At 38.1% G+C, this 25919-nt stretch overlaps 2 protein-coding genes across 2 annotated transcripts in view; one reads left to right on the top strand and one right to left on the bottom strand.

Moving 5' to 3' along the window:
- arhgef49 (Rho guanine nucleotide exchange factor 49) overlaps positions 1-21149 on the top strand; it is a 29618-nt gene extending 8469 nt beyond the window's left edge. The window contains exons 2-8 of the mRNA XM_077216830.1: positions 2205-2355; positions 5259-6781; positions 11994-12177; positions 13837-14035; positions 16245-16822; positions 17398-17543; positions 18813-21149. Of these exons, the coding sequence (XP_077072945.1) occupies positions 5289-6781; positions 11994-12177; positions 13837-14035; positions 16245-16822; positions 17398-17543; positions 18813-19617 (3405 nt within the window). The 5' untranslated portion in view covers positions 2205-2355; positions 5259-5288 and the 3' untranslated portion in view covers positions 19618-21149. The remainder of the gene's footprint in view (positions 1-2204; positions 2356-5258; positions 6782-11993; positions 12178-13836; positions 14036-16244; positions 16823-17397; positions 17544-18812) is intronic.
- A 28-nt stretch (positions 21150-21177) lies between these two features.
- Positions 21178-25904, bottom strand: tsn (translin). Its single transcript, XM_077216831.1, has 6 exons — positions 25616-25904; positions 25211-25304; positions 25034-25130; positions 24829-24944; positions 24666-24745; positions 21178-22940 (listed from the first exon to the last, which is right to left on the bottom strand). The coding sequence occupies exons 1-6, from the start codon at positions 25679-25681 to the stop codon at positions 22713-22715; spliced, it is 681 nt and encodes a 226-aa protein (XP_077072946.1). The 5' UTR covers positions 25682-25904; the 3' UTR covers positions 21178-22712.
- Between the last annotated feature and the right edge of the window lie 15 nt (positions 25905-25919).

Below are 25919 nucleotides of genomic sequence, written 5' to 3'. Positions count from 1 at the left end.
GGAAACAGCCTACAATCCTGTTCGTGGAAGCACAAATCCAGTGGTTAGAAAAAGGTTGATATCTGCTGTTGTGGCCATTGTGACCTCAGACAAAATTGTTCAATCTCTACTACCAATCATGAGGTCTGTCTTCTGCAGAATAATCATACTGTGTAATCATACATCTCCATCTGCGCTCCATGTTTTTCCACCTCCCTGAACCTAGAAACACCCCTGCTGTGCTATCACACAAACCTGCACATGCAATCAATATTTGGCCTTTTAGTCTTTGATTCTTCATTGAGAAGCTTTCATGGATCAATGTTCAACCTTACTGCTCCAGTGGCTCGATGGAAAAGAATAAAAAATATCACATTTGCAGGTGTAAGATATATGGAAGAAGCACCTGTAAATCACAGAGTTAGATTGATGTGGATACGGTTCTTTTTTCCCTTTATGTTTGTTGACTCAAGGGATTGACCTGGTGTAGGTGCCACAATTAGGTTATAAGGAGGATAATTAGGTACAAAGGAGTTTAGTGTGTGTTTGTGATAGCTCTGTCTATATGTATCACAGAACCTGATTTCGCCAAGTCCAACATATTCCTTGATCAACAAAGATCTTTGTTGATCCTGGAACAACATTCCAATCAACCAATCAGATCTGAGGGACAAGTTTACAGTTTATGTCAAGTTTAGTCTTACAATCAGTGTTAGGTGCTCCTACATAAGTGTCTGATTTTAGGGATAACTTATGGGTAGGGTTAGGTTGAGGGTTAGGGATATGGTTAGGATTAAATTTTCATACAGGAATGTTGTTTTAGGATCAACAAAATATGTTGACCCAGGAACGAGTCTAACTCTGCAAAATCAGGATGCCCTGTCCATCTGTGTATCCATCCATCCATCCATCCATCCATCCATCCATCCATCCATCCATCCATCCATCCATCCAAAACTTTAATGATAGTAAGCCAGATGTTGATTCAGTAACCATGAACTGACGAATTCAGTGAGTTATTCAGACAAAAAAATGTGTCACAATAATTCGAACTGGTAGCTTCGGAATAGCATACTAGCATATTAGTCTATTAAAGTACTTCTTCCAAAAATAATGAGAGTATTATGCTAGTGTGCTATTCTGAGTTCAGCCTTCATTAAAAGAACTGCTTATAACAGTCATATGGTCATGAAAGTGTGCGCACAGGATACTTGTGCATGCATATCATGAGTACAACTTGGTAGAAATAATCTTTTTTTGCCATTAATTCACTTACTTTTACTGATGTCCTGCTGCTCAGAATTATGTTACTCAGAGATGCGTTATTGAGCAGCTAGACCACATACTGACAGGCATTCGTCAAACACCAAGAGCTCATGCGATTAAAAAGATGGAGTGGATGAGCAACTGAATGTGTTTATTGACCGAAGCCTGACTCCATCCTGGTGGAGGTCGAACAGTGTCTCCCTCAGTAATGACGAATCATTGAAACTACATTCACTGTGATCCTCTATCACAACTTGAATTAATTCCAGTAGGTTTCTGGCTGATATTGAGGAGAGAGGAGATTAAATTGTGTAAGGCTCAACTCCTCAACATGCCTTGAATTACAGTCTTGAATCAGAGGAGGTTGAAGTACATGTGATCTGAAATAATTCAGGAATGAATTTTGGAATAGTTTGTTGTGTATGTTAATATGTTCTTGAATATCATAATACTCTGGACAAATGAAGTATGGAAGCTTGTCTTCGCCATGGAATAAAAAAAGGCAATTGCAATGTCATATCTTGCAATTCTGACCTTTTTTCTCTTAATTGTGAGATATAAAATCATAATTGCAAGAGAAAAAGTCAGAATTGTGAGATAAAAAGTAGCAAGCTTTCATAAGTAGGAAAGCCTTATTAGGAGAAAAGTATTAAAAATCATTTGTTCACAAAAATATTTAGGTCTTTCTTAGAAAGTGTGAAAATAAGTATGATCACATTTAATAATGTCTTTAATCCAGATACATCTTTTTCTTTGTGTATAAGGGAAACCACAATGATGACTTTGTTTAATCCTGAGTGTTTGGATTCACAAAATCTCCTCGATCAAAGCAAATGCTTTCTCTCAGAGAAAACAGAAACACAAGATCCATATAAATACTGCAGGCAATTTTCATTCCAGAAATTGATCAGAATTATTTTTGGATGCCTGTATTGATGTCTTTTTCTCTTCTTTTGTAGCTTCCTGTACGTAAGGTCTCAGCTGTCTGGTGTTGTGGATGGTCTGTCTACCTCTAACCCAAACCAAAAGGGATTCTGTTGGCTCAGAGTCTGTGAATGAGAGCCTAAGGCAAGCCAAGTAAAGATTCACACACAGAGTTGATAAAATGGGGTAAGTTTTTATGACTACCGTAGAGACTAACATACTGGAATTTTCTAGGTCCAGTCATTCGGCAAAGGCCTGCAGATACATGTATGGCGTAACTGTACAATTTAAAATCAATCAGGCAACCTGATTAGTTTGTCACGAATCAGAGTGATCCAGTCCTCAGTTTTGAGTTTTTTGAACCTCCTGTATTTTGGTTTTGTATGAAGTGCTTGTTTCAGTGAGGTACTGTCTGCGCACGCTTTCTTGTGTCTGTAATAATTCTGCTCAAATAGGAGACGGAGCATCTGTATGTCTGTCACACACAGAGAGGACATAGTGGGCCCGGCGTGAGCTGATCCTGTGCCACATGCTCATTAAACAAGCTCCTTATGCTAATTGACTGTTTATTCACACGTCAGCAGTTTTCAAGCACAAGCGAAAGAAAACACTGGCAGTGCTATTGAGACAGTGAGTCTACTCGCCCACAAAGATAAATCCTCCCTACGCTCCACTGTACAATTCACAGAAAAACCAGAAGAGGGGATTCGATCTCCTTATCTCCCAAATGGAGCGTTGAAATTAGCCTGATAATACCAGAGGGCTTTCAACAGCTCCGTTTTAATTAAATTGTGCCAAACGTTAATTGTACACCTGAACATGCTGGGCTTCCCCCACTTTATGTCTTTAAAAATCACTAGTTTCAAGACTTTTTTCAATCTAATCACATACCATTGTTGTTTTCTGACAGGCAAGATGAATATTCATCTAGATAGATTTGGCTGCCTGGAATGATTGTGACATGCTCTTTTGTAACTCCTGGCTTGACCCTGATTTCTGTTTAAGATTGCGGGCCGGATATTAATATGGCCCAAAGCAAGGCAATTTGTACTAATTACTGAAAGAGAAGCGCTCTCCTAGCTAATCCAGAGTTCTCATCTGATTAGTGGAACAAGAGCCCCGGGCGAGTGTTGTGGCTCTATTCATTTCTGTCCATTCTGATTTTCCTCTCTCTCGTTTTTAGGTTTTAATTCCAGACATGATTCCCCCTACCATTTGATTCATACAAAAGAATGAGCCATTTTTAGAATATTAATATGATTATACAAGTCATAGGAACTACGCATCATTAGCATTATAAATACTGCAGTGATTATTGAACTATTAAATGTACTGGTTTTACCTTAAGTGTAGTTTTGTCTTTAGTAGGATCATTTGATGTGATATAGGTTAATACAACCAGTTCTATGGTATGAGGAATATTGTTAGTGTTGTTCAGTATACACAATTCCTTTTTAAGTATGTGAGACATGTTGGTTGAATTACATTTTTGCACCCTTGAAGGGCACTAAAATAGGGAAAGGGAGACCTTGTTGCAAACACAAGCGAGCAACTGAATCCCTTACATACTACAAGCCATTAGCACAGGTTGCATACAATCGTCGCTTCAATGAAGTAATTTTGCATTTTCAGGGTCCCCTACTGGAATCCTTGGTAGCACATCCTCATGATTAATGTTGTAACCTGAGGAAATTTTAAATCTTTTTTTATGATTAACAGTTTATTGGTTTTTCAGAACATTTAAACACACACACTCCTCTCCATCTGAAAAATGAAGCAGTGCTCAAACAACTAAATAGAATGACAGGAAGACATAGCACATCCATAGACAAAAACTACACTCTAAATACATTTTAGAAAATGATAATTATTTAAGAAAAAAAAAAAAAAAAAAGAAGAAAAAAAAGGGGAAAAAAAGAAAAAGAAAGACCGTGATGCACCTGGCCCCTGAGTTACAGCCTTGCCTAAATGTAGGTACCTTAATCTATCAACATGTATCCCTCAGTCATGTTTTCTAGTTAACTGCTATGTTTTTGAGCCGGAATGCCATTAAACCTCCAAGGTGTACGAATGATACTTTCCCCATTTCAAATTGTACTCCTCCACTTTATCAAGCAACCTATAGGACAGTTGTTCAAGGGCAGCCAGCTGATCCAGAGCGACATGCCACAAATCCAGTGCTGGTGCAGAGGGGGCTCTCCATTCTTTGACCAAAAGTTTCCGGCCTAGCATGAGGACAGTCTGGGTCCAGTTAGAGAGTGGAGGGGTCAGGTCACTTAATGCAGAGGGGTCCCCCAAAATAAAAAGACTAGGGGTGAACGGGATATTCTGGTCGACTATTATCTCTACGATTGCATGTAGGGAAGACCAAAATGCCTGAATTTTTGGGCAACTCCAGAGCATGTGTACTAGGGTACCATTTTTGTCCCGACACCTCCAGCATTCCGTGTTATCAACCAGTTCAACCTTATGCAGCCTGGATGGTGTCCAATAGATTCTATTCAATATTTTAAATCTTATCTGGTATTTTAAAATCCTCAATTGCTTGTTTATACCCACGGATTATCATTGGAATATATTTCTTATGTATTTGAAAAGGTTTTTTATTTTTTATTTTTTATTTTTTTACAAAACGCACCTTGGAGAAACAGAATGACAGTTTAAATATTTTTTCTTATTTGCCACAACAGTCAGCTATTAACAATATATAAAACCCCATTTATGCTGTGTGAGAAAACTTGTCTTTTTAATGTCATTATACTAAAGCCAAAATCATTTAAAAACCAAAATATTATCTTGAAAATATTTACTTTATAGTAATGCTGTATTATGTGTGTATTTTCTACTTAGAATACTGTTAGATGTATAAACCTAAAGTGTAAGTAGATTAGTATTAAGAAAAACATTTTTTTTCGATTAATTTGTATAGCGTTTTTATTTGGCCAAGCTAAAGGGGGACATAAAAGCTAAAGTGCACAGAATCTATTTCATTTTTTTTTTACCCTTTTACCATTTTTAACCACCAGGTGAATTACTGATGTTGAGATGCAGAGAGTATGACCTTTTTCTTCTGATGTACATTTTTGCAGGGCTGTGATTCTAGTGCTCCTTTCTGGAAGATGGCAGCTCCTTCTGTGGCCATGCCGGATGTGAAAACTTCACAATGTGAGTACTCCCCAGCAGGCTCTCCTGCAGGCTGCAGCATGGACTTGTCCATGGACCTGTCCGTACTCAGTCCCCCGCTGTCTGCTTTCACTCATCATGGCATGCCCCCCTTCCCTGCCCAGGACATTGCGCCAGGCCACTGCAACAACAACAATGGCCTTCTCACCAACCTGGGGCTCTACTGCTCCACCAGCAGTATGCATCCTCTTAAACAGCCTGACGGTCAGTCTGGCTACGGGACAATGCGCATTCCACAAGGCTGCATGAACACCGGCAGTACCCGACTTTACCGCAGCCTGGAAAACCTGCACTGGGCTGCTGTGTCCGACCCCCATGTGTATCCTTACAGGAGTGTGGACAGTGAGTTTATTCTTCATTGCACTTCAAGCAGCCACTGGTACGATGGACCTACTCAGGGACCACAGCTATATGGCTTAATGCCATCGCTCGACGGAATGGCGATCTATGGCCGCCGAGGAGTGGTCAGAAAAGATATACCGCTCTTCCCGCAATGGCTTTTACCTGCCGTTGAGGACTGGGGCATGAACGGAAACGCCCGAAAGGGTCTTCGAGACAAGCTGCGGCTCCAGAGCACACGGGTGACGGAGCCCCACAAGCCCTTGCGTCCTCAACCTGTGCTTGGTAATGCACCTTGTCCGCAGTATCCTTGCAATCAGGACGTAGCAGTTCGGCTTGGGCCAGCATTGTTGCAAACGAATGGACAGCAAGGATTGAGTGCCCGTCGCATCACCAGTCCTGAGGAGATCAAACAGGAAGCAATGCGACGACTGCAGCTCCGGAGGCAAAGAAGCACCCCTAACCTGAATCTGAACTCCAGACAGGAGTCTAGTACCATGAGTAAAGCTCATACCACAGAGCCCATTTGCACTAACACTGCCCAGTCAACCCCCGAGAGGAAAAGACCCCCGGTGGGCCGCCTGCACATACCTACATTTGAAGAGTTTAAGAGAATGAGGCAGAGGGAGGGTAGTAAGAACCACAGGTCCTCTGAAATGGTGAGTAGTGACAAGCAGAGAGAGGAAAGACAACAGACAGAGGAAATGCCTAGTGTGGAAAGGACTGACATCGACGTCAACACCGCTCAAGATTCGAACCATCCTTGCGGAGACATGGGAGGAGAGATCTCTGAGCCTAGTTCCACCACAGATGTCCCGGGAGGACCCATCTGCACTGGCCCAGTAGCTCGCTCTCCATTACACCCTCAAGCTGCTACAGGAAGAGAGGAGGAGACAAAGGGCCCAGCAGGGCCTGGGGCCACAGATGTGAATGTTCTCCCCTTCCCGCCCCGCAGGGAGTGTGGCGATGGCCCATCCAGCTGCTGCCCCGCAATCCTTCCTGACGGCCAAGACCTTTCTAGCTACGGAGCCAAAATCTACAAAATAAAGGATGGCTTCCTGGGATCCGCCCTGGACCTTATTAAAAAAAGGTGAGTGGATGAAGGGGCAGATGTATTGGTAGAGGTACACTTGTGCATTTACTCAGTACTTAAAGTTGCCATGTTACGGAAGTAGCGACAGATAATTTTATCTGTATTGTGAGATACATCGGAGCGAAGTCTGTCGTCTCAATGGAAGATCAATTTATGACATTTTGAAGGAAACTTATGCCTTTATGAATTGTTCACTGAAAGATAATTAAGTCGCATTTAGAGAATAGATTGGGTATTAATAAATGTCTGAAATTTGAAATCCAATACACTTTTTCTAAATGAATTAGAAATAAAATAAAAATTTTAATCAATAACTTTAAGTGGCACACGTGATTTAATGCACCTCAATATTATATTGTTATTCATATTAATATTTGACAGTTGTTTATGAACTGAGTGTTAGAAGATAATGGCAAAGGGAATTTAATTAAAAAAAATAGAGGAAATGAGCATAAACAATTAAATTAAATATATCCATTCAAATATCAGTCAATATATATATCCAGTATTGACCATTGCCAATTAATTAAAAATCTCTAATATCTGCCAACATTTTGATACAATGTAAGTTATCATTTAGAGTTTAAATGGGAAAAATAGTATGCTGAGTAAAAATGGACATCAGCTAGAACAGTGTATCTCTTGGTTATCAGTTTTGCTTGTTAACTGTGAAAATGAATCCAGCAGCATTTGGATCAGTATTTGTGTTGGTATTGATTTATTCCAGCATCTCTGCACAGCTTGTATACAGAGAAACAGAGTGAATATATCATTACTGATGTGATTCTTAATGGCTTCATTTATGTCAGGCACACAGTAGCAGATGTGATATTCACATATAGTGGCATATTCTACAATGATAATTATCAGGTTTAGCTATATCAGGAATGTGAAATTCTATTAAATATCCTGCCCTAATCAGTATCTTTGCCTTGTTTTCCAGTACAAAATTGCAACCCAACAAAATTCATTGACTAGATTTAAGTATAAACTAATGTTGTTTTATGGATAAATATCTTTACTGGGAAACAAAGATGAAGAACCAGATTTTTGTAGGAGCAACAACCTAAGGTAAAGGACTGGATGCTATAGCAATAAACCCCATTAAATCCCCACTGAATCACACAGGCAGTAACTGTATTATACTGATTCTTCAGTGGTTGTGTTGTGCTGTGGCGGTTCACACCTGTCCACCAACAGCACGTTTACTCACAGAATCTCACAAGTGTAAAATATGCGAACCTGACAGGAATTTGATTAACATAACAGCACATAACTCTGGCCCTGACAGTCTTCTCAAATTTAGCATGGATGCATAAATCTGTATAGATTTTCCTTCAGCTGAATTTGCTCCAGACATAGTACAGAGCTTAATTGTGAGTACGTCAGAGGCTTTTCGACACTGCAGAGCCTTTCTCTAATGTTATGTTCCTCCAGGGCAGGAGTTCAATCCAGGCTGCAAACTGTCTAAATATAACATCCAATATCCCAGCTGTACCGTAGTGCCTCAAGTGTGGGTATTTATTTACTACAGAGCATCCAGGTCGTTTTTATGAGACATTTATATAGTTATTTTTATTTATTGTGTGCTTGATAGAAGAAAGAACAACAAGTCACATGGCATAGTTCTTATTTAAGCTTACAGACACTTAATCTCTTTGACTAGAATAGATGAACATTTCATGGGAAGGTTATTGCCCTGATACAATTATTATTATTTTTTTTTTTTATCATGGTGTTAATGTAATTTTTATAGATTAGTGAGCCAGTATTGTTGGACAGGATGCACATTGTACCTTTAAATAAATAGTAAAATATCAGCCTGAAAGTGTTTTTATCTAAGCCTGAGAGTACACTGGAATAAAGTGACTTAATAAGTTATAAAATAATTTAGGGGAAAACATTCAATGAATGAATTCCCGCAGCACTGCTGAAATGACGGGCAATATATCTGCAGTGCTTTAATGATAATTTCATTCACGTGTGAAAGACATTGGTTTTATTGTCTCTTTCAGAGCGGGATATTAATTACTGTCAGTCCACGGCTACAGGTTTGTGGATGAACTCTTCCACATTTTATTGTTAGAATTAAAAATGACATTAGACCACGCCAGCGATTAACATCTGCATTTTGTGATTCTTCTTTTCCTAGTGATTCTTCTATTCCTAGTGAGATGAAGGCTTCTTTGTCTTTGTGTGTTTTCTTTTGAATGCTTCAGAGCTCCTCGTTGTGCTGTCAGCACTATTCTCAGATGACATTTATGCAAATTTATGACAGCAATGAGTGCTGCATTATCAGATATTGAGGTACTGAAGCATTAAAGGAGATGGAAGTGATGTGGAAGAGGCATTTAAGAGCTTATAACAAATTCATCAAAGCACCTGTTTTTAAACTCAAGAGACCGCTGTATATGAACATTGACTGAGACAAACAGCTGATTAATGTTTAAAAGTCAGTTTATTCAACAATCAATGTGCATCCATCAGCAATCATTCACAAATGTATTACTAATCTTACTATTAGTTTTTCATGTCTTTGATTTGATACACTGAAAAAAAGATTTTTAATCACTATTTTTTGGTTGGTTTTTAATATTTTTGAATGCTCGCCAAGGTTGCATTTATTTAAAAAAAAAAATACAGTGAAAAAAATCAAATTGTGAAATATTGTGGAAATTTAAAAGTGTTTTCTATTTGAATTAGGGCTGTCAAAATTAACTCATTTAACGCATCATTTTTTTTTTAGTTTAGCGCGTTAAAAATACCCTATTTAACACAACTGATGTTGCATCCATTTTTCCCTTCATCCTTTAGCTAGCGTTACATTATATAATCATGCTCTTATTCATGCAAATGCTTTTAAACAAATTCAAGTGTGACAAGACACAAATTAGCACGCTGTCATGACACGGCTGCATTGAGTTCTCGTTCACGCTTGAATGGACAAAAACACACAAATGTATGTCAAAATTCCCATGTCTTAAAGTGACAACAGCCTAATCAACCTGCTGCTATGTGTCATTTATGTTATAGGAATAGTTCATCCAAATAATAATATTCTGTCATCATTTACTCACCCTCGTGTTATTCCAAATTAGTACACAATTTGGAACACAAATGAAGATATTTTTAACCCTCTGGGGTCTTTCATTTCAGGGTCACACTCAGGGTCTTCGGGACCAAATGGTCCGGAAGGGTTTGATTCATATTTATTAAAAGAAAATCATATTTTTTTTTGTACTTGTTTTTTATAATATTTTTTCTTTTCTTTTTTGGTGTTTTGAGATAATTTAAGATTTATAATAAATATTTATGCAATAAATATGACCCATTTTCCCCCCATTTTCCCCCCATTGAATATAATAGAAAATAAAAAAATAAAAAAATATTTTTTTTTATTTTTTTTAAAGCTGTATTTCATTTTAGAGTCAAGCCTAGACCTCATAAAAGCAATTTTTGAAATTAGATGGATGCCATCTGGTGGACAAACTGAGCATTTTAAAAATGCAAAACCCATATGTAATCTGAATTTATTCGTTTGTTTATGTATAAAAGTGTGTGTGTGTGTGTGTGTGTGTGTGTGTGTGTGTGTGTGTGTGTGTGTGTGTGTGTGTGTGTGTGTGTGTGTGTGTGTGTGTGTGTGTGGATGTGTCTGTTTTGCACTCTTGATGTTTTATAGATTCACCCCTTCACTGTTGTGTGCTTTTTTTCTGGATCGTGGCTGATTTGTAGATTGTACGCATTAAAAAACTCTGTATTGTCACATTTTTGCCAATTTCCCATTCATTTTCTATGGCGGGACCATTTGGACCCGAAGGCCCTGAGTGTGAACATTTTTTTTACAACCACTTAGACTATTCAAATCCTGTCCCCAATTTTTTGGGGTGTTCATATACCAAGTACCAACAAAGTCACCAAATTTCGGACCATTCCGATGAAGCTATGATTTTACCCATTTTTTTATTTAAATTCTTCGGGACCATTTGGTCCGAAGAACCCCAGAGGGTGTTAATCAAATCTGAGCCAGTTCTGTATACTCTCCATTGACAGCAACGTAACTACCACTTTGATGCTTCAAAAAGTTTATAAAGAGATTGTAAAAAAAAGAATCCACATGATTTGAATGGTTTAGTCCACATTTTCTTAGAGACATGATCACTTTATATGATGAACAGATTAAATAGAGGCTTTTATTCACATGTAAACATTGATCAGCGCACTTAAACAGACGCTCAACTGAACCTGCTTGACACACGAGAAGAAACCTCTTGCGGAAGCTTAAACGTGCTGCATAACACACGAGAATGAACCTCGCTGGTTCTCGCACGCCAAATAAACATGTTAGAGCGTCCTTTTATCACATCTGATGTGTGCGTTGGTTTATATGTGAATAAAAGTTAAATTAATCAAAAAACAAAAGAAAAAGAGAAAATCACTCACTGTTCTTGACTGAATAACTTTTGTATCTTATATTTAATTTATAATGCATGCAGTGAAAACTGCGAAGTGTTTGATAACTATTAAATTTCTGTTTATTTCCTACCTGTTAGATCAAATATTTTGAATATAATGTCTTTATGTTGTTTCTACATTAATTTAGCGATTGAATGTGAAGTTATTACAATATAAAAATATATTGAAAACAGGAATGTTAGGTGATTAATTAGTTTTTAATCGATTGACAGCACTAATTTGAATGTTAGACTGCAATTCATTTCTGTGAAGGCAAAGCTGAATTTTCTGCATGCAGTAATAACAAGTCTTATTATCTTACAAAATGTAAAACAATAAAAAAAAAATGACAAAAGGGTAAGAAAACTAAAATTCAACTGATATTCTCCGAAATCAATTCATATTATCTTACACAGATCTTACACAGTTTCACTCTGCTGTGTGCTGTTATTTATCCATCGTCTGCGGTGTGTGGGGTCATCCAGACATACATAAGCTCCTTACTTAAAGGAATCTAAAAGATTGATTGTGCTTGTTCCCATTCAGAACCCTGTAGCGAGGAGTTCAGGTGTTAATGTGAATTGATGCGTCTAATTGCTGTCCACCCTGAGCCCCTCTGTTCTGTGGGGCACTGGTCCTCCCTAGAGGGATGGGGGTTGACCGCACAGCACACATACAAACGCAGAATCAGGAATTGTAATTCTGATTTAACACTCCCACTTTCCGTCTTTGTGTTCTCTCTCCCTCGCTTCCCCAGCTGCAGTGCAGAGATTGCAGCCGAGACTCCCGTCCGATTGTCGCGTGAGCAGAATGACGTCACTGACATCACCGCTCCCCATCCCAGCCATCAATCTGCCCACGTTGCCATGACAACGTCGGCCTGCGGAGAGGAGGCTTGCACCGAGCCCGCGGGACAACAGGGGAAAGCGGCGTCAGAATGCGTAAGGAATGCTCCCGTCTCTCCCATACTCGCACATCTCTGAAAGATCGCCTCTGTCATGCATGTATGTGAGCGTGATCAGCGCGCATGGGAGCCTATGGTTGCAGGGGAATCTGCACGGTATAGGCGACTGCAGACATGCAGCGGAGCACGCAGAGCCGCAGCTAAGAGCAACACGCAGGAAGGATTAAAGCCAGGTTTCATGGTGGTAACTGCTTTCCGTTCCTCTCTGTGTCAGGTTGTGCGTCCTGCCACTGCTGCTTGAGATGCCGACCTGCTGTTCATTGCGCCACATTCATTCACGCCATTTGACTGGCTGCATGTTTTTAAGGTTAAGGGTGATATCAAAGAATGCTGGCATTCGTGTGCAATGTTGCTATGATTCATTGGTCAGCCCTTGCGCACAGATTCTTCTTCTGTCTTTGCATTTCAGTGTTTTTAATTAAGATAACTGCTGCCTTATTAATTATTCTGTACGTCACCTGAAGCCTTGGTGTCTTGTTTCTCGCACGTTGATAACACTTGAGAACCTAATGCTGTCAAGTGACCTTCTGGGGGTTTTACGCCATAGATTGTGTTTTTAATTTATTAGATTCAACTGAAACACATTATGTACTGACTTCATTTTGGAATAGCTTTCTAGTGTTTCAGAGGTGTAAAAGGTGAAAGGTTAACAATTCTGTCAGTCAGTGTGTGAACACTTTTAAAGTCAACATGAAACCATTGACAACACATTTCATTTCTGCATTGTGCTGTATTGTTGAGTGAAATATGTATTTAAACTGGAAAATAAAATGATTGACCTGATTTTATCCTTGAATGGATCAAGAAAAGTCTCAAGTATTACATGTAGTTTGAGGGAAGCCGAAAAGGACAGTTTTGTCAGGAAGTGTAGAAATGTTTCATTGAGTTTATAATTGTCACAATTTTTTTATTTATTTAATGAAATATATTACAAAAGGAAAGATTTTTTTCTGCAGGTATATTATTCACAATAAAACTAGGAATGTTTAAAAAAAAAAAAAAACAGGGTCAATATTTTAAATGGTTCGTTCACTCAAAAATAAAAGACTTCAGACTTTCCTCGGCGGAAACAAAAGAAAATATTTTGAGGCATGTAACTGAACATTTTTGGTTACCATTGACTGATACATTTCTCTAAATGTTTTATATCATTTTCATCAAAGGAAAGAAAGTTAAAATGTTTGGAGCAACATGAGGCTGAATAAATGTTTGGGATAGGGTAAACTATCCCATTAATAGTGACTTCCAACAGGACAGTTTTGAAAGGAAACTGGTTTTCTGAACCATTTCTACTGATAAAATAGATGCATTTTATGTCCTTGGAGTCTGTCAATAGACTTTATGAACAGTAAATGGGCATGAAAACCCACAGCAAAAAAAAAGTCTCTTACCACCACAATATATTAAAAGCTTTGGTAATGTAACCTCCTTTGAATGTGCTGTAATGCAGTAACACTGATCAATATCTGAAACAGTTAGTGGTTCCATTAATTCTCATAATGTGCTTAGAGATCAAATCTGCCTTCATTGAAGTTTTACACATTGAACTTTCCCTTTCCCTTTACATACACATACATTTCGGACCATTTCTCTGTCATGTACACGGATGATTAACAGATGTCTGTCCTATCGGCAGGTTTCTGGGGCGGGCTGCAGACGCTCCAGCTCAGATGCGGCCTATGAGCTGTCTGAGTCAGTGAGGGCCCAGCGTGAGTGCCGCCTGCGGCCCCACTACAGCGACCCCATGCCTGCAGACGCCACCAAGCGTAAGCAGCTGGAGATGAAGATCGCTGCCGCGGCACGTTTGCACATTCATCGCAGAGAGAGGGACAGTGGTAAGACTCTTTCAACTGCACTCAGCTTTGCTCACAGTTCTTGCTGTAAGTAAACTAACTCTTGTCCTAGTTTTCTTTTGACAATCCTTCATTTAAAATAATTTTTTGGCTTCTCTGTAACCCAAGGGGATCACTTTAGTTGTTATCATGAGACTCTGCTACTAGGCCTTAGGTGGCTTACTGTAGTGCTGTCACATGCATGACCTGAGGACTGCTTTTATCTTTCTGCAGCATCCATACTCTGTGTCTGTTCTTTGTTTTGTTTATGTTTTTACACTTAAAGGCAACTATCAAATGCATATCTTGCCAGCACCATTTTGCTTATTTGTCATTATTTGTTATATTATAAATTAATTGGTATCATCAGAATTTGGTTATATAATTGTTTTTTATTTTAGATTTCGATTTAAATCATCGTGTAGCATTAGCTTAAAAGGAATACCGATAAATTATTGTAATTATTTAACTCTGAGCTCTATCCCAGAGGTCCCTCCTCTTTTATAATGAGCCTCTATTTTTTATTTCAAACAGTACAATTTGTAATAACAGACTTTAATTTTTCTCTTTTTTTAATTATAGATTAAAGAGAGTAGATATTTATTATATCTGTCATTCATCAATTATTGTAACTTTAAAATATTGTGACACTTAGTGTAAATAAGATGACAGTTTTCACCAAAATATTAAGCAGCACAACTGTTTTCAACAATAATAATAATTCATGAGCACTAAATTCAGCATATTAGAATGATTTCTAAAGGATCATGTGACTGACGACTGGAGTAATGATGCTGAAATTTTAACAAAACATCTAAATATTACTGTTTTTCCTTTGCAGACATACAGTAAAGGGACTTCTTTCAAACACATTTAAAAACTGAATCCAAACTTTTGAACAGTAGTGAACACTAAAAGGGGTGTAACGATACCCTCATGTCACTATTAGATACAGGTCCTTCTCAAAAAATTAGCATATTGTGATAAAGTTCATTATTTTCCACAATGTAATGATAAAAATTAAACTTTCATATATTTTAGATTCATTGCACACCAACTGAAATATTTCAGGTCTTTTATTGTTTTAATACTGATGATTTTGGCATACAGCTCATGAAAACCCAAAATTCCTATCTCAAAAAATTAGCATATTTCATCCGACCAATAAAAGAAGTGTTTTTAATACAAAAAAAGTCAACCTTCAAATAATTATGTTCAGTTATGCACTCAATACTTGGTCGGGAATCCTTTTGCAGAAATGATTGCTTCAATGCGGCGTGGCATGGAGGCAATCAGCCTGTGGCACTGCTGAGGTGTTATGGAGGATTTTTTGAGAAGGACCTGTACATATTACGATACTGGCCTCACGATACGATACGATACGATATTCCAAGACATATGATAAAAGGTTGACAAAAAATTTACTGTTGATTAAAATGCTAAATTTGATTTTACATTGTGGGTGTAAATGAGTAGGCTTGGACTTGGTGCTGGTAACCCAACGCACAGGACAATAGTGACACCATAATAAATATATTCATGATTCTGAAGCTGAAGCTGAAAAAAACTGAATTATTTTAGTCGAATATGCTTGCACTGTCAGTGACTAGATATATTTAAAATAATGTTGGCCACTGGTAACATAAGGCATTTGCCCTTATCAGGACCCACAAATATTCCCCCTTTGCATTATTATATTATTATTATATTCAACATTCATATTCAACAGTTTAATGTAGTACTGACACTTAAAACTTGATTTTTTTTCTCACAAAGTAATTTTTATTTTAGGTAAACTATACACAATACATATTGCACTATCCACGATAAATATTGATGCATTTTTGTATTACTATATATTGTGACACGATATATTGTTACATCCCTAGTATCCACTATATATACTCTGCAAATTTACTGCTGCCAAATAATTATTGGCTTATTGTATAACTGTTGTTTAAAGTTTAAGACACCTCAAATGCATTATCTTAAATTTTAAAATATTTTAAAGAATATTTACTGTTTTTTTTCTGGTCTCTTTTTGTTTTATCTTTTATGTTCCAATGTATATGACTTTAAAAACTGACAATTGAAAGAGTTTTTAATTATTTTAGTAGACCTTTTTTTGGATTATCACAAAATAATTAGTGTAAGGGTTGTTATGAAATTCTGAGAGCTGATCTCCTGATGTTTGTTTGTTCCTTGTCATCAGTGCCAGGCACAGCCAGGGGCCGCTCGGAGCCCAGAGGTGAGGAGAGGAGCAGGGGCCTGGGTGTGAGCCGCACAGCACAGCACCGCTGGAGTACCGTCAGCAGCCTGAGCGCAGACAGTGGTGTCGTGGGGTTGAGCGATGAGCGCGAAGACGAGGAAGAGCCCCGTCGTGCCCGCCACAGTGCCGGAGCTGAGGTAGAGCGAGTGGACAGCGGCATCGGCCCTGGATTGGCTCGGGGCTGGAGGAAACCCACGCCATCCCTCAGGACCTGGGAAGTTCAGCAGCCCTGTCCAGATTGCGGACACAAAGAGGGTGCCCACGGGGAGGGCATGTGCGAACGCTGCTCCAAGCTGCGCACTGAGCGCAAAGAAGCCATCCTGGAGTTTCTCAACACGGAGTCGAGTTATGGAGAGGACCTGCGCATCATCAAGGAAGAGTTTTACTGCCCCATGCAGAGTGCAGGACTGCTCACCGCAGAGCAGCTGGCCGTGGTTTTTAGCAATGTTCAAGAGCTCATTGATGTCAATGACAGGTTCACAGAGCATCTGCAGGACAGCATCGATCAGGCGTTTGATCAGGTATGGAGCACTAGTGATAGAGTTAGATATATTCAGCAAGGATGCTTTAAATTGGTCAAAACTGTCAGTAAAGACATTTATATAAAAACATTTGTGTTTCAAATAAATGCTGTTTTTTTAACTTTCTATTCATCAAATAATCCTTAAAAAAAATATTATCTTCAAAAATATTAAGCAGCATAGCTGTTTTCAAAATTGATAACAATACGAAATGTTTCTTAAGCCAATCAGCATATAAGAATTATTTCTGATCATATGACACTCAAGACTCACTTTAAAATATATTAAAATATAAAACAGTTGTTTTAAATTGTAATAATATTTCACAATATCATGTTTTTTACTGTATTCTTGATCAAATAAATGCAACTTTGGTGAGTGGAAGAGACTTACCAAAAGGAAATCCTACCAACCCTACATTTTTTTAAACAGTTTGTTTATATATTGTAGCGACCTTGCATTGTGCTCTCTCGATATCTGCATTGGAAAACCCCACATCGGTAGTCACTAATTTGATTTATAATGTTATAATATGATTTATTATTCATAATAATGAATCTTCTGTCTTCATACAGGGCGATGAGGACCTGCAGACTGTGTGCATTGGAGAAATCTTCTTGGAGTTTGTCAACATGCTTCCAGCATTTCAAACCTACTGCCTGCAGCAGTCCACATCTGTCAACATGCTCAACACTCTGGAGAAAGAAAAAGAGCTTCTTAGGTACACATGTTACTTTCTCTAATTGCTTTTAGAAAGTACTGTAGATTATCCTCTTTATTTGCAAAGCCATTCAGGGTTTGCAAATAAAGGCAGTTAAGCATCAGCAGTTTAAATAGATTGATAGTTAGTAGGTCTTTTCAAATGTATTTCTAACCATGGCTCAACTATAAAATATTTTAATAAGATGTGTCAAATTACAACCACTATTACCACCTGTACCTAATAATGTATTATTTTTTGATTTTGCAATAATAGCTGACAATTATACAATATGGATTTCAAACTAACTTTTGCTGGAAATCTAAGGCAAAATGTGATAGTTTACTTTTTTTAATTTAACTCATCCTAACATCATATTAGCAAGCTAGCTAGTGAACACTACAGAACAGTAGTGTATGCCATATGAATTAATGTGTGTGCAGTAACTTGGATGGGTTAAATGCAGAGGAAAAATTGAGTATGGGTTACCATTTTGGGCCTTCACGTCATGTCACTCACTAAGATAACTTGGTGACATACTTAAATCAGCACAAAACATTTGTACCCACAAGGCACATGTATATATGATCAATGAATGCAATTGTGACCAACTGGGCAAGTGACAGTGAACTAGGCACTAGCCTGAAATACTGGCACACTGGCTACTCTGCCATCTGCCCATCCTTTGTTTTGCCCTGCTAATGTGTTTTACACTACTTTGCAATCTCCCAATGAATTAGGCGAGCAGTCTTCGTTTGTACAACTTTACTTTGAGAAAAAACATTTGAAAAGGAAGTCACATAGCCCATAAATTTTTTGAAAATGTTACCAATCTTATTTATACAATATACACCATCGTTTAAAAGTTTGGACTTACATGATTTAAAAAATTTTTTTTAAGGCAGCCTTGTATGCTCTCCAAGGCTGCATTTATTTGATTAAAAATACAGTAAAATCAGTAATATTGTGACATATTATTACAATTTAAAATAACTGTTGTCTATTTTAATGTATAAAAAAATTGAATTTATTACTGTGGTGGCAAAGCTGAATTTCCAGCATCATTGCTTCAGGCTTCAGTGTCACATGACCCTTCTAATATGCTGATTTACTGATCAAGAAACATCAAGAATTATTAACAAGGTTGAAAACAGTTGTGCTCCTTAATAATTTTGTAGTAACAGTGATATGTATTTTTCAGGATTATTTGATGAACAGATCAGTAGCGTATGCCATTAGAAGGAACTCTCTTAATTGTCACATTTATGTTTCCTCCCTTACATCCTTCAGGATATTCCTCGACGTGTCCCAGAACGACAACACTGCGCTCAGGCGCATGAACCTGCGCTCCTTCCTCATGGCGCCGCTTCAGCGTGTGACCAAGTACCCGTTGCTGCTGAGTCGCATCAGCAAGGCCACCAATGAGTGTCACCCGGATTATTCCCGCTTAAAAGAAGCCAAGAGCCGCGTGGAGTCCCATCTAGAGCACATCAACATGAAGACCAAACAGGAGGGGACCGCCACGTGGTCCTTGCGTTCCTTCCGGCGTGATAGCCGCAAGAACCGAGAGGTCATCAACATCGAGATGAGAGAGCTGTCGATGAAGACGGTGGGCTGGACTCGAGAGAGCACGCGCTTCATCATGGAGGGGGCGCTCCAGCTGGCGCAGCCCGCCGATGGCCAGTGGCTTAAGAAGGGAAGCAAATCCCTCAAATTCCAGAATGTTCAGGGTTTACTCATGGTACGCACCCTGCGCACCGCAGAGGTGGTGACCGATGGGAGTCTGGAGACCTCAGAGACGGTGCAGGACGGTGTACTGGTGCTTATCAAGGACAAGAGCAGCGGGAAGTTCACTGTGTTACGGGAACCCATCTGTCTGGCGAACTCCGTGGTGTCCAACGACCCTGACTGTGAAGACACCTTTGAGGTGCTGGACATCCGACGAGAGGCCTTCGTTTTCCGTGCCTCCGACAAACCTCGCACTCAGCAGTGGTTTCGACAGATCAAGAGATACGCTTGTGATCTGGGATCCTGGAGAAAACGACGCAATGCTCTCCCTAATATTATGATTAACACAACCCAGAGCCGGTCTTGAGACATCCCTCATCTCTTCCCAGCATAACTCTGATGTAAACAATAATTTTAAAAAATCAATATTTTGGTGAGAAAACAGTATTCGTGTGGGGGAATCCGATCTGATTGGACGTTCCTCCACCAATGGACTTTTAAATTGCAAGGTTTTACTGTGATTTAAAAGACTGAATATTAATATAGACCACAAGGGGCACTTTGTATGAGTGGAAAGCAGATAAATGACATTTGGGAAGAGGAAACATCCACTGTCAAGCAAAAAGTAATGCCCTTTGGCATACCAAAATGAGGGCCTTCTTAGGTGCCTCAATGCTGCACTTGTAAAACAGTGATTGTACAACTAGTTTGCGACTGAAAAGAAATGTTTTCAGCTGTGAAATTATTCTTGTGATAAGCTTTAGGGAACATGTTTTGATTGGATGGACCTTTTGTGGACTTCTTAGAATGCACTACAGAGTGGAAACCTGTGTTTTGTGTGAAGACTGGGGTAAAGCTGTTTTATTTTCGGACCATTGTAATTCCTTCTTCCTCCTTCTCTCTTCCATTAGCAACTATTTCCACTGCCGCCCAGGAGCAGTTCTCATTTTTGTATCACTGTGCTGGTTTACAAAACAGCAATAATATTCATTGTATTATGTAGCGGCAGTAAAGCTGGTATCCTTGTGATCGATGATGTAACAAAATTTTTGGTATGTTTTCTCCATAAATGAGGGTGTAGCATCAGTCTAAACATCAAGTATTGCCACATGAATGGTTGTGCTGAAGCCATCTGTGGCCAGATCCTGAATTAGAAAATGTCAGTTTGATGCCCCCCCCCCCCCCAGTTTATAACAATGTTGCTTTCCTTAAATCTTTGAGGGGGATAAAATACGTGCCTTTGTTTATTTTATACTAAATGAGTCTACTATTCGTTCAAGTTTTCCCTCTACGTCTACCTAAAAATTGGGCCTTATGTCAAATTATTGAGAAAAATATTATTTTTCAGTAGCTGCTGTAATATTCCAACTTTCCCATTGATATACGAACTGTGCTTAATGACAACCTGCTAAATGTTACCTGATTTTGTTTGATGCACTTTAATATGAAGGTCCTAAAACTGGAGCGAGGACATTGTTCTGCAGTTTACAAAGCTTTACTGTACTTTGTTTTAAAGATTGTTTGAGCTTTAAAAGAAAATGAACCACAGTTGACTTGAGCAATAGCAATCAACCACATTCACCCTGGTCTCTCTCTGTGTGTTTAAAGTCAATTCTAATGGATAGATATATCGCCATCATTGGATCTTGGCATTTAGGTTTCAACATGAATATTTACTGTTTTTCCAACGGCATTGATACTGTTAGAAATACCATAGCTTCCACATTACACAATCAAAAGAGGAGTTGAACCTGCCAGAGATGTTACTTTTATCTGAGACCAGTCGAGCTGTTAAATACTTTTTCCATTCTTAAAAATCCTAATTTAATATTTTTATTTTTTTGTTGTGTAAAATATTGTGAATTACAATTAAAAATGACAAGTATCCATCTCTCTCAACTGACTCCCATGTTTTCTGAGCACATTATTCCCAATGACAATCTTTATTACACAGCATTATTGAACAAGCAAATGATTTCCCAGTTAAACCACCACATGAACAGGCATTTCAAATGCTAATACTGTCAGATATAAATCTGTCTTTGAGGAGAAACAATAAGAATACAAAGCATTATTGTTGAAATTACTAGGAACCATTTTAAGTAAAACATGCACCCACAAAGAACACACAACAAGAGTAACAAAAAAGTCAATGCACAGAGAATCCACAAACAAAATAAATCCATAAATACTTACAAAGGAAAACAAATGCATGTACTTGAAAGTCTTATTGTTATTTTTACTAAGCACTTCCTGATACGACACTATCTGCAGATGGAGTTCAGCATGCAACAACATCCAGAACAACATAAGAGCCAGAACAACAGGGAAAGGAACATGAACTGAAAAAAAGAAGAATAAGCAGGTGGTCAAAAATATACAGCAAAAAAATCTATTTGAACTTATTGATCCAAAAATGAAAATTCTGTCATCATTTACTCATCCTCGTGCTGTTTCAAACCTGTATGACTTCCTTCTGTGCATCACAAAAGATATTTTGAAAAATGTTTCAACTGTTTTTGTTCATATTGTGAAAGTCAGTGGGGCCCAAAACTTAGAACCTTTTGACTTTGATTGTATGGACAAAACAATATCAACAAGATCTTCAATGTTCCGCAAAAGTTAGTCAAACAGGTTTGAAGCGACAAAAGGATGTGTAAATGATGACATAACTTTTATTCTTGGATGAACTCTCTCTTTAATGGAGAAATACATCAAAGTGTAAATATGGCACCAAAGCCGGTGCTTTAAGAAACTGATGATCTACAAATTCAAGATGTCTTTACAGTATGGAACTAAACATTTTGGCACAGCTTTATCAATTTTACCTTCATTTACTCCTTAGCAAGAAACAATTAACGTGATTTAGTCAGTTACATTCAAGAAAAGTGCTATGAGTGTAGAAAACCGAATCTAATGAATCAGTTTGTCTCATATGTCGGCTAATATTGGTTTAGGTCAACATCAACAAAGGATCTTGATGTCATTACTGGTCAGAAAACAACAAACACAGGCACATAACTTCTGTTTCTACCAACATTTACCATTGTTTCCCTCTCTTTATCAATATTTCAGTATTAATTCTTAAATATCTACCCCAAAACAATGTTTTCTTGTTCGACTGTACAATGATGCACAAGATAAATGGCCGAGACAAAAGCATTCAATACTAGTAAAAAAACATCCAGTCAAAAATAACAGGCAAACAAATGCATCTGTACATAAAAACATCTCCGAACAGAAGTGAGAAAGAGAAGATCTCCCCACTAAAACCTGAACTGATCTCTGTCCTGGTAGGCTGGTGACTTAAAAAAATACCAGGGCCTCAAAACCTCCATTCCATTCCATTCCCTCCCTTCCCTCCTCCTCCTCCTCCTCCTCCTCCTCCTCCTCCTCCTCCGACCACCTGCACAGCGGTTTAACCACTCTTCCAGACGTGGAGAATCCCAGCCACGGTTCTACTTATTCTCCTCCAGTCTCCTGCTCCTTGGCAAGGCCTCGGATGGAAAGGTCGTACACCACCTCCTCTATCTTTTTCACATCGTACTTGAGGCCGTCATAGCGCTTGCGGAGAGGGTCGTTTTTTAAATTCAGCAAGCGAAAGCCAGAGTCAAGTTCATTGATAAAGTTTGAGATCCTAAGCGGACGTCCATAGTCCCCTGCGGTCACGCTGTTCACTGCCAGCCTGGACTAAACGAAGAAAATGCAAAAGGTAGATTGTGCTTTTAATTTGTTTCACATCAAGGAGGTCAAACAAAATCCACTATAATGCATTGCATTGCACATAAACTGCAAATGGCTTGTTCTGAGACACTGCTTATGATTTATGGGGATAATACATGGGGTGGTTGTGTACACACACTGCCGACACACATTTACAGACCTGCAAACTCACAAGTGGTGAAAAGGGTGACATGTTTACGAAGTCATTTGCTGTAGGGGGGTCTGGGGCATCATCGCCCATGATACAATTTTATAATAATGTTACAATACATCTTTATTGACAATTATGTTTCTACTTTTTAAATGGTGTCTTTCATAAGTAAATATAATTTATTTTGAAGCAATATTCTAATCAGCTTTTACATACTTAAATCTGCGTATTTGTGATTTTTACACCAGGGCGTTATTTACCTTTATAAAGGACAATTTTTTAAACCTTATTAAATATATACGTTATCTTTCATATCAAATTCTTACATTTGATCAAATTCAGTTTTAATAATAAGGGCTGTTATCAGTCAAATTTATTAATTTACACTGCAAAATTACAACTTTAATATAATTTTATGAGATTGATGTTTAAACAAATAATAAAATAAAAATAAAATAAATTAAATCAATGATACCAGTCCTTGTTTCAGACTCTCATCCACAGACGACTTGTTTTGGGCGCTGGGTTTTACTGCGTGATAAATATAAGCAGCACGACAAAACGGTTCATATGCTCATTGTCTCCAAATCATGACCAGAGACGGATAAATATTAAGTATGCTGTTTAAAACAAAGAAAGAACCAATAGAGGAGAAAAGTTATGCGCGAACAGCGGTAGTATTCGTGCAGTGTGCGCAAGTCAAAAAATCAATTCCGAATTGAAGCTTGTGACATACAAATGTGCACATCAACCCGTTAATTCAACTTTATTTATCGTTCATGTAAACACCGTGTTCGGATTCATCAATCGGATTGATTTTATTCCGATTGAACCAAAAGGTGTACATGTAATCATAGCTATTGAGTCATTCATTAAAACGATTCATTCAAAATGCTGAAACATTCAATAACAAAACACAGCGCTTAGTGTTGCTTTTCGTCGGTGAAATAGAACAAAACCAGTGAATATAACGTCTAAATTGTGAGTGACTACATATTAACTAGGCTACTTGTCTATTAAGCTATAAATTTAATGTAACATTTGCAATCGTGATATTATAGAACAGCTCCCTTAGTCGTGTTATGTTACTTAACTATATCATATATTATAAATAACTCAATTTTTACCTCAGTATGTTAGTGATATTCTGTGAGTTTTTTGTGTGTTGTTACGCTCATTTGTTTTCTCCACTAATGTCTCTCACAAATAGACAGGCAGAGCAGCTACCAGAAATACACTATCAATAAACAATCGCTGTTTACAATGACTGTATAAGATCAGAATCATTCTCGCGTTTCAATCGGACGGGCAAGTAAAACTCTCTTTTGCATAATTAGGTCACTACAAAAATTAAACTAAATGAAAATGATTCATTTGTCACTGCAAATTACTGTCAATGTAATCACTCACTGACACTTAATTCAAACTCCTTAATGTAAACTTACATGTTTAATTACAGTAACAGGTATAATCTTATTGATAAAGGTTGTAAGATTGGTAGTCTGAATGAACTTTAGAGAAAAAAAACAAGAACAACTTACCAGCTCACTGGCCAAAATGAGAACGCCTGCTAGATAGTCTTCCACATCCAAATGAAACCCTTTTTCTCTGTCGACTTCAACTGCATAAGTGTAAAGTAAAATTAATCTACAACAGTCTCACACAAGTATAGAAAATATATAAATAAACATGAACATTACATACTGGCAAGTATTTTTGCCACCTCTTCACGTGTAACCAAGGACTCGCTTTCCAGGTATACCACAAAAGCTGCAAGGAAGGCAAGTCGTTGAAGAACAAATCTCCAATGTTCATGATACCTAGGGAAAGATGAGGACGTGTAAATCTTTAATATAATTATCAACACTAGACAATTGGGGGGATTTGCTAAAGAGGTATCTACACTTACCGATAGTACTGTTCCGCAGGGAACTTAGTTTTCAGCTCTCCAGTGTGATTTCTCACGGTGCAGAACAGCTCTCTGGCCTTCAAACACTTGCTGGGAACTGGTGGAGGGAATGAAAACGCATATAAATAGCATCGTGTAAATCAAAAGACTTAGATGAAGAATTTAAACTTGTCTTACTGTCTTTGAAACCAGTTGGTTGATGGACACTTTGAAGAACAGTGAGGACCTCTCGCGCCGTCTGCTCCAGAACTTGGACAACTTTCCTTATGTCCTGAAGGAAGAATAACTTAAGATAAGTCAGGCCGACAGCACGTGTGGATTAAACAGGACACACATTCATAAAGAGATCCGCTGAACTTTCTTTCAAGACTTTGATAGCTGTTGCATTTTATCAAGTCTAATTTACACGTCACAAATCCGCTGTTATATTATATTAACTAGCAAAACTTTATTCAGAGGTTTTGCGACAGTAACGTTACATGACATTCCAAACGGACTTCACATTGCTTCTTAAAACCCCATTTATTTTAAGTAAAGTTATTTTGCTTTGCAAAAAGCCAGTTTATGTGTGCAGTTGTTTACCTCTCGGATATCTTGATCTGCGCTCAGAAAGCCTTGGATATAGCTAAACATCTCCGTTACAGACATATTCAAATGTGTTTTCTTGTTCGCTTTAGCTGTATACTGTGACTAGCTGATCCAAATATACACTATTTAGATAACGTAGGATGTAAACAGAGACTATTTATTAATTGTTTTCCTCGAGAACCAAACAGCCTGCAGTTATAATTCAAATCATCAGCATGCACATTCTCATCTGTCCTTCCTCAGTTCGTCGCATGATAATGATGTAATGATCTCTTCTCTTGTCTCCTGCTTGTCTCCT

This window comes from Siphateles boraxobius, unplaced genomic scaffold (genome assembly GCF_051911475.1).
Source record: "Siphateles boraxobius isolate OS27281-9 unplaced genomic scaffold, OSU_SipBor_1 7, whole genome shotgun sequence".
Lineage (NCBI taxonomy): Eukaryota > Metazoa > Chordata > Actinopteri > Cypriniformes > Leuciscidae > Siphateles > Siphateles boraxobius.
This window is presented reverse-complemented; position numbering and strand designations above follow the sequence as displayed.

What these genes read in the sequence shown, in the direction of transcription:
- tsn (XM_077216831.1), bottom strand. Translation starts at nt 25,681, where the DNA reads ATGTCTGTAACGGAGATGTTTAGCTATATCCAAGGCTTTCTGAGCGCA. An exon ending in GGTGGCAAAAATACTTGCCA is followed by an intron (nt 24,746 to 24,828) that starts GTATGTAATGTT and finishes ACACTTATGCAG; the next exon opens with TTGAAGTCGACAGAGAAAAA. An exon ending in TCATTTTGGCCAGTGAGCTG is followed by an intron (nt 22,941 to 24,665) that starts GTAAGTTGTTCT and finishes TTCTTCGTTTAG; the next exon opens with TCCAGGCTGGCAGTGAACAG.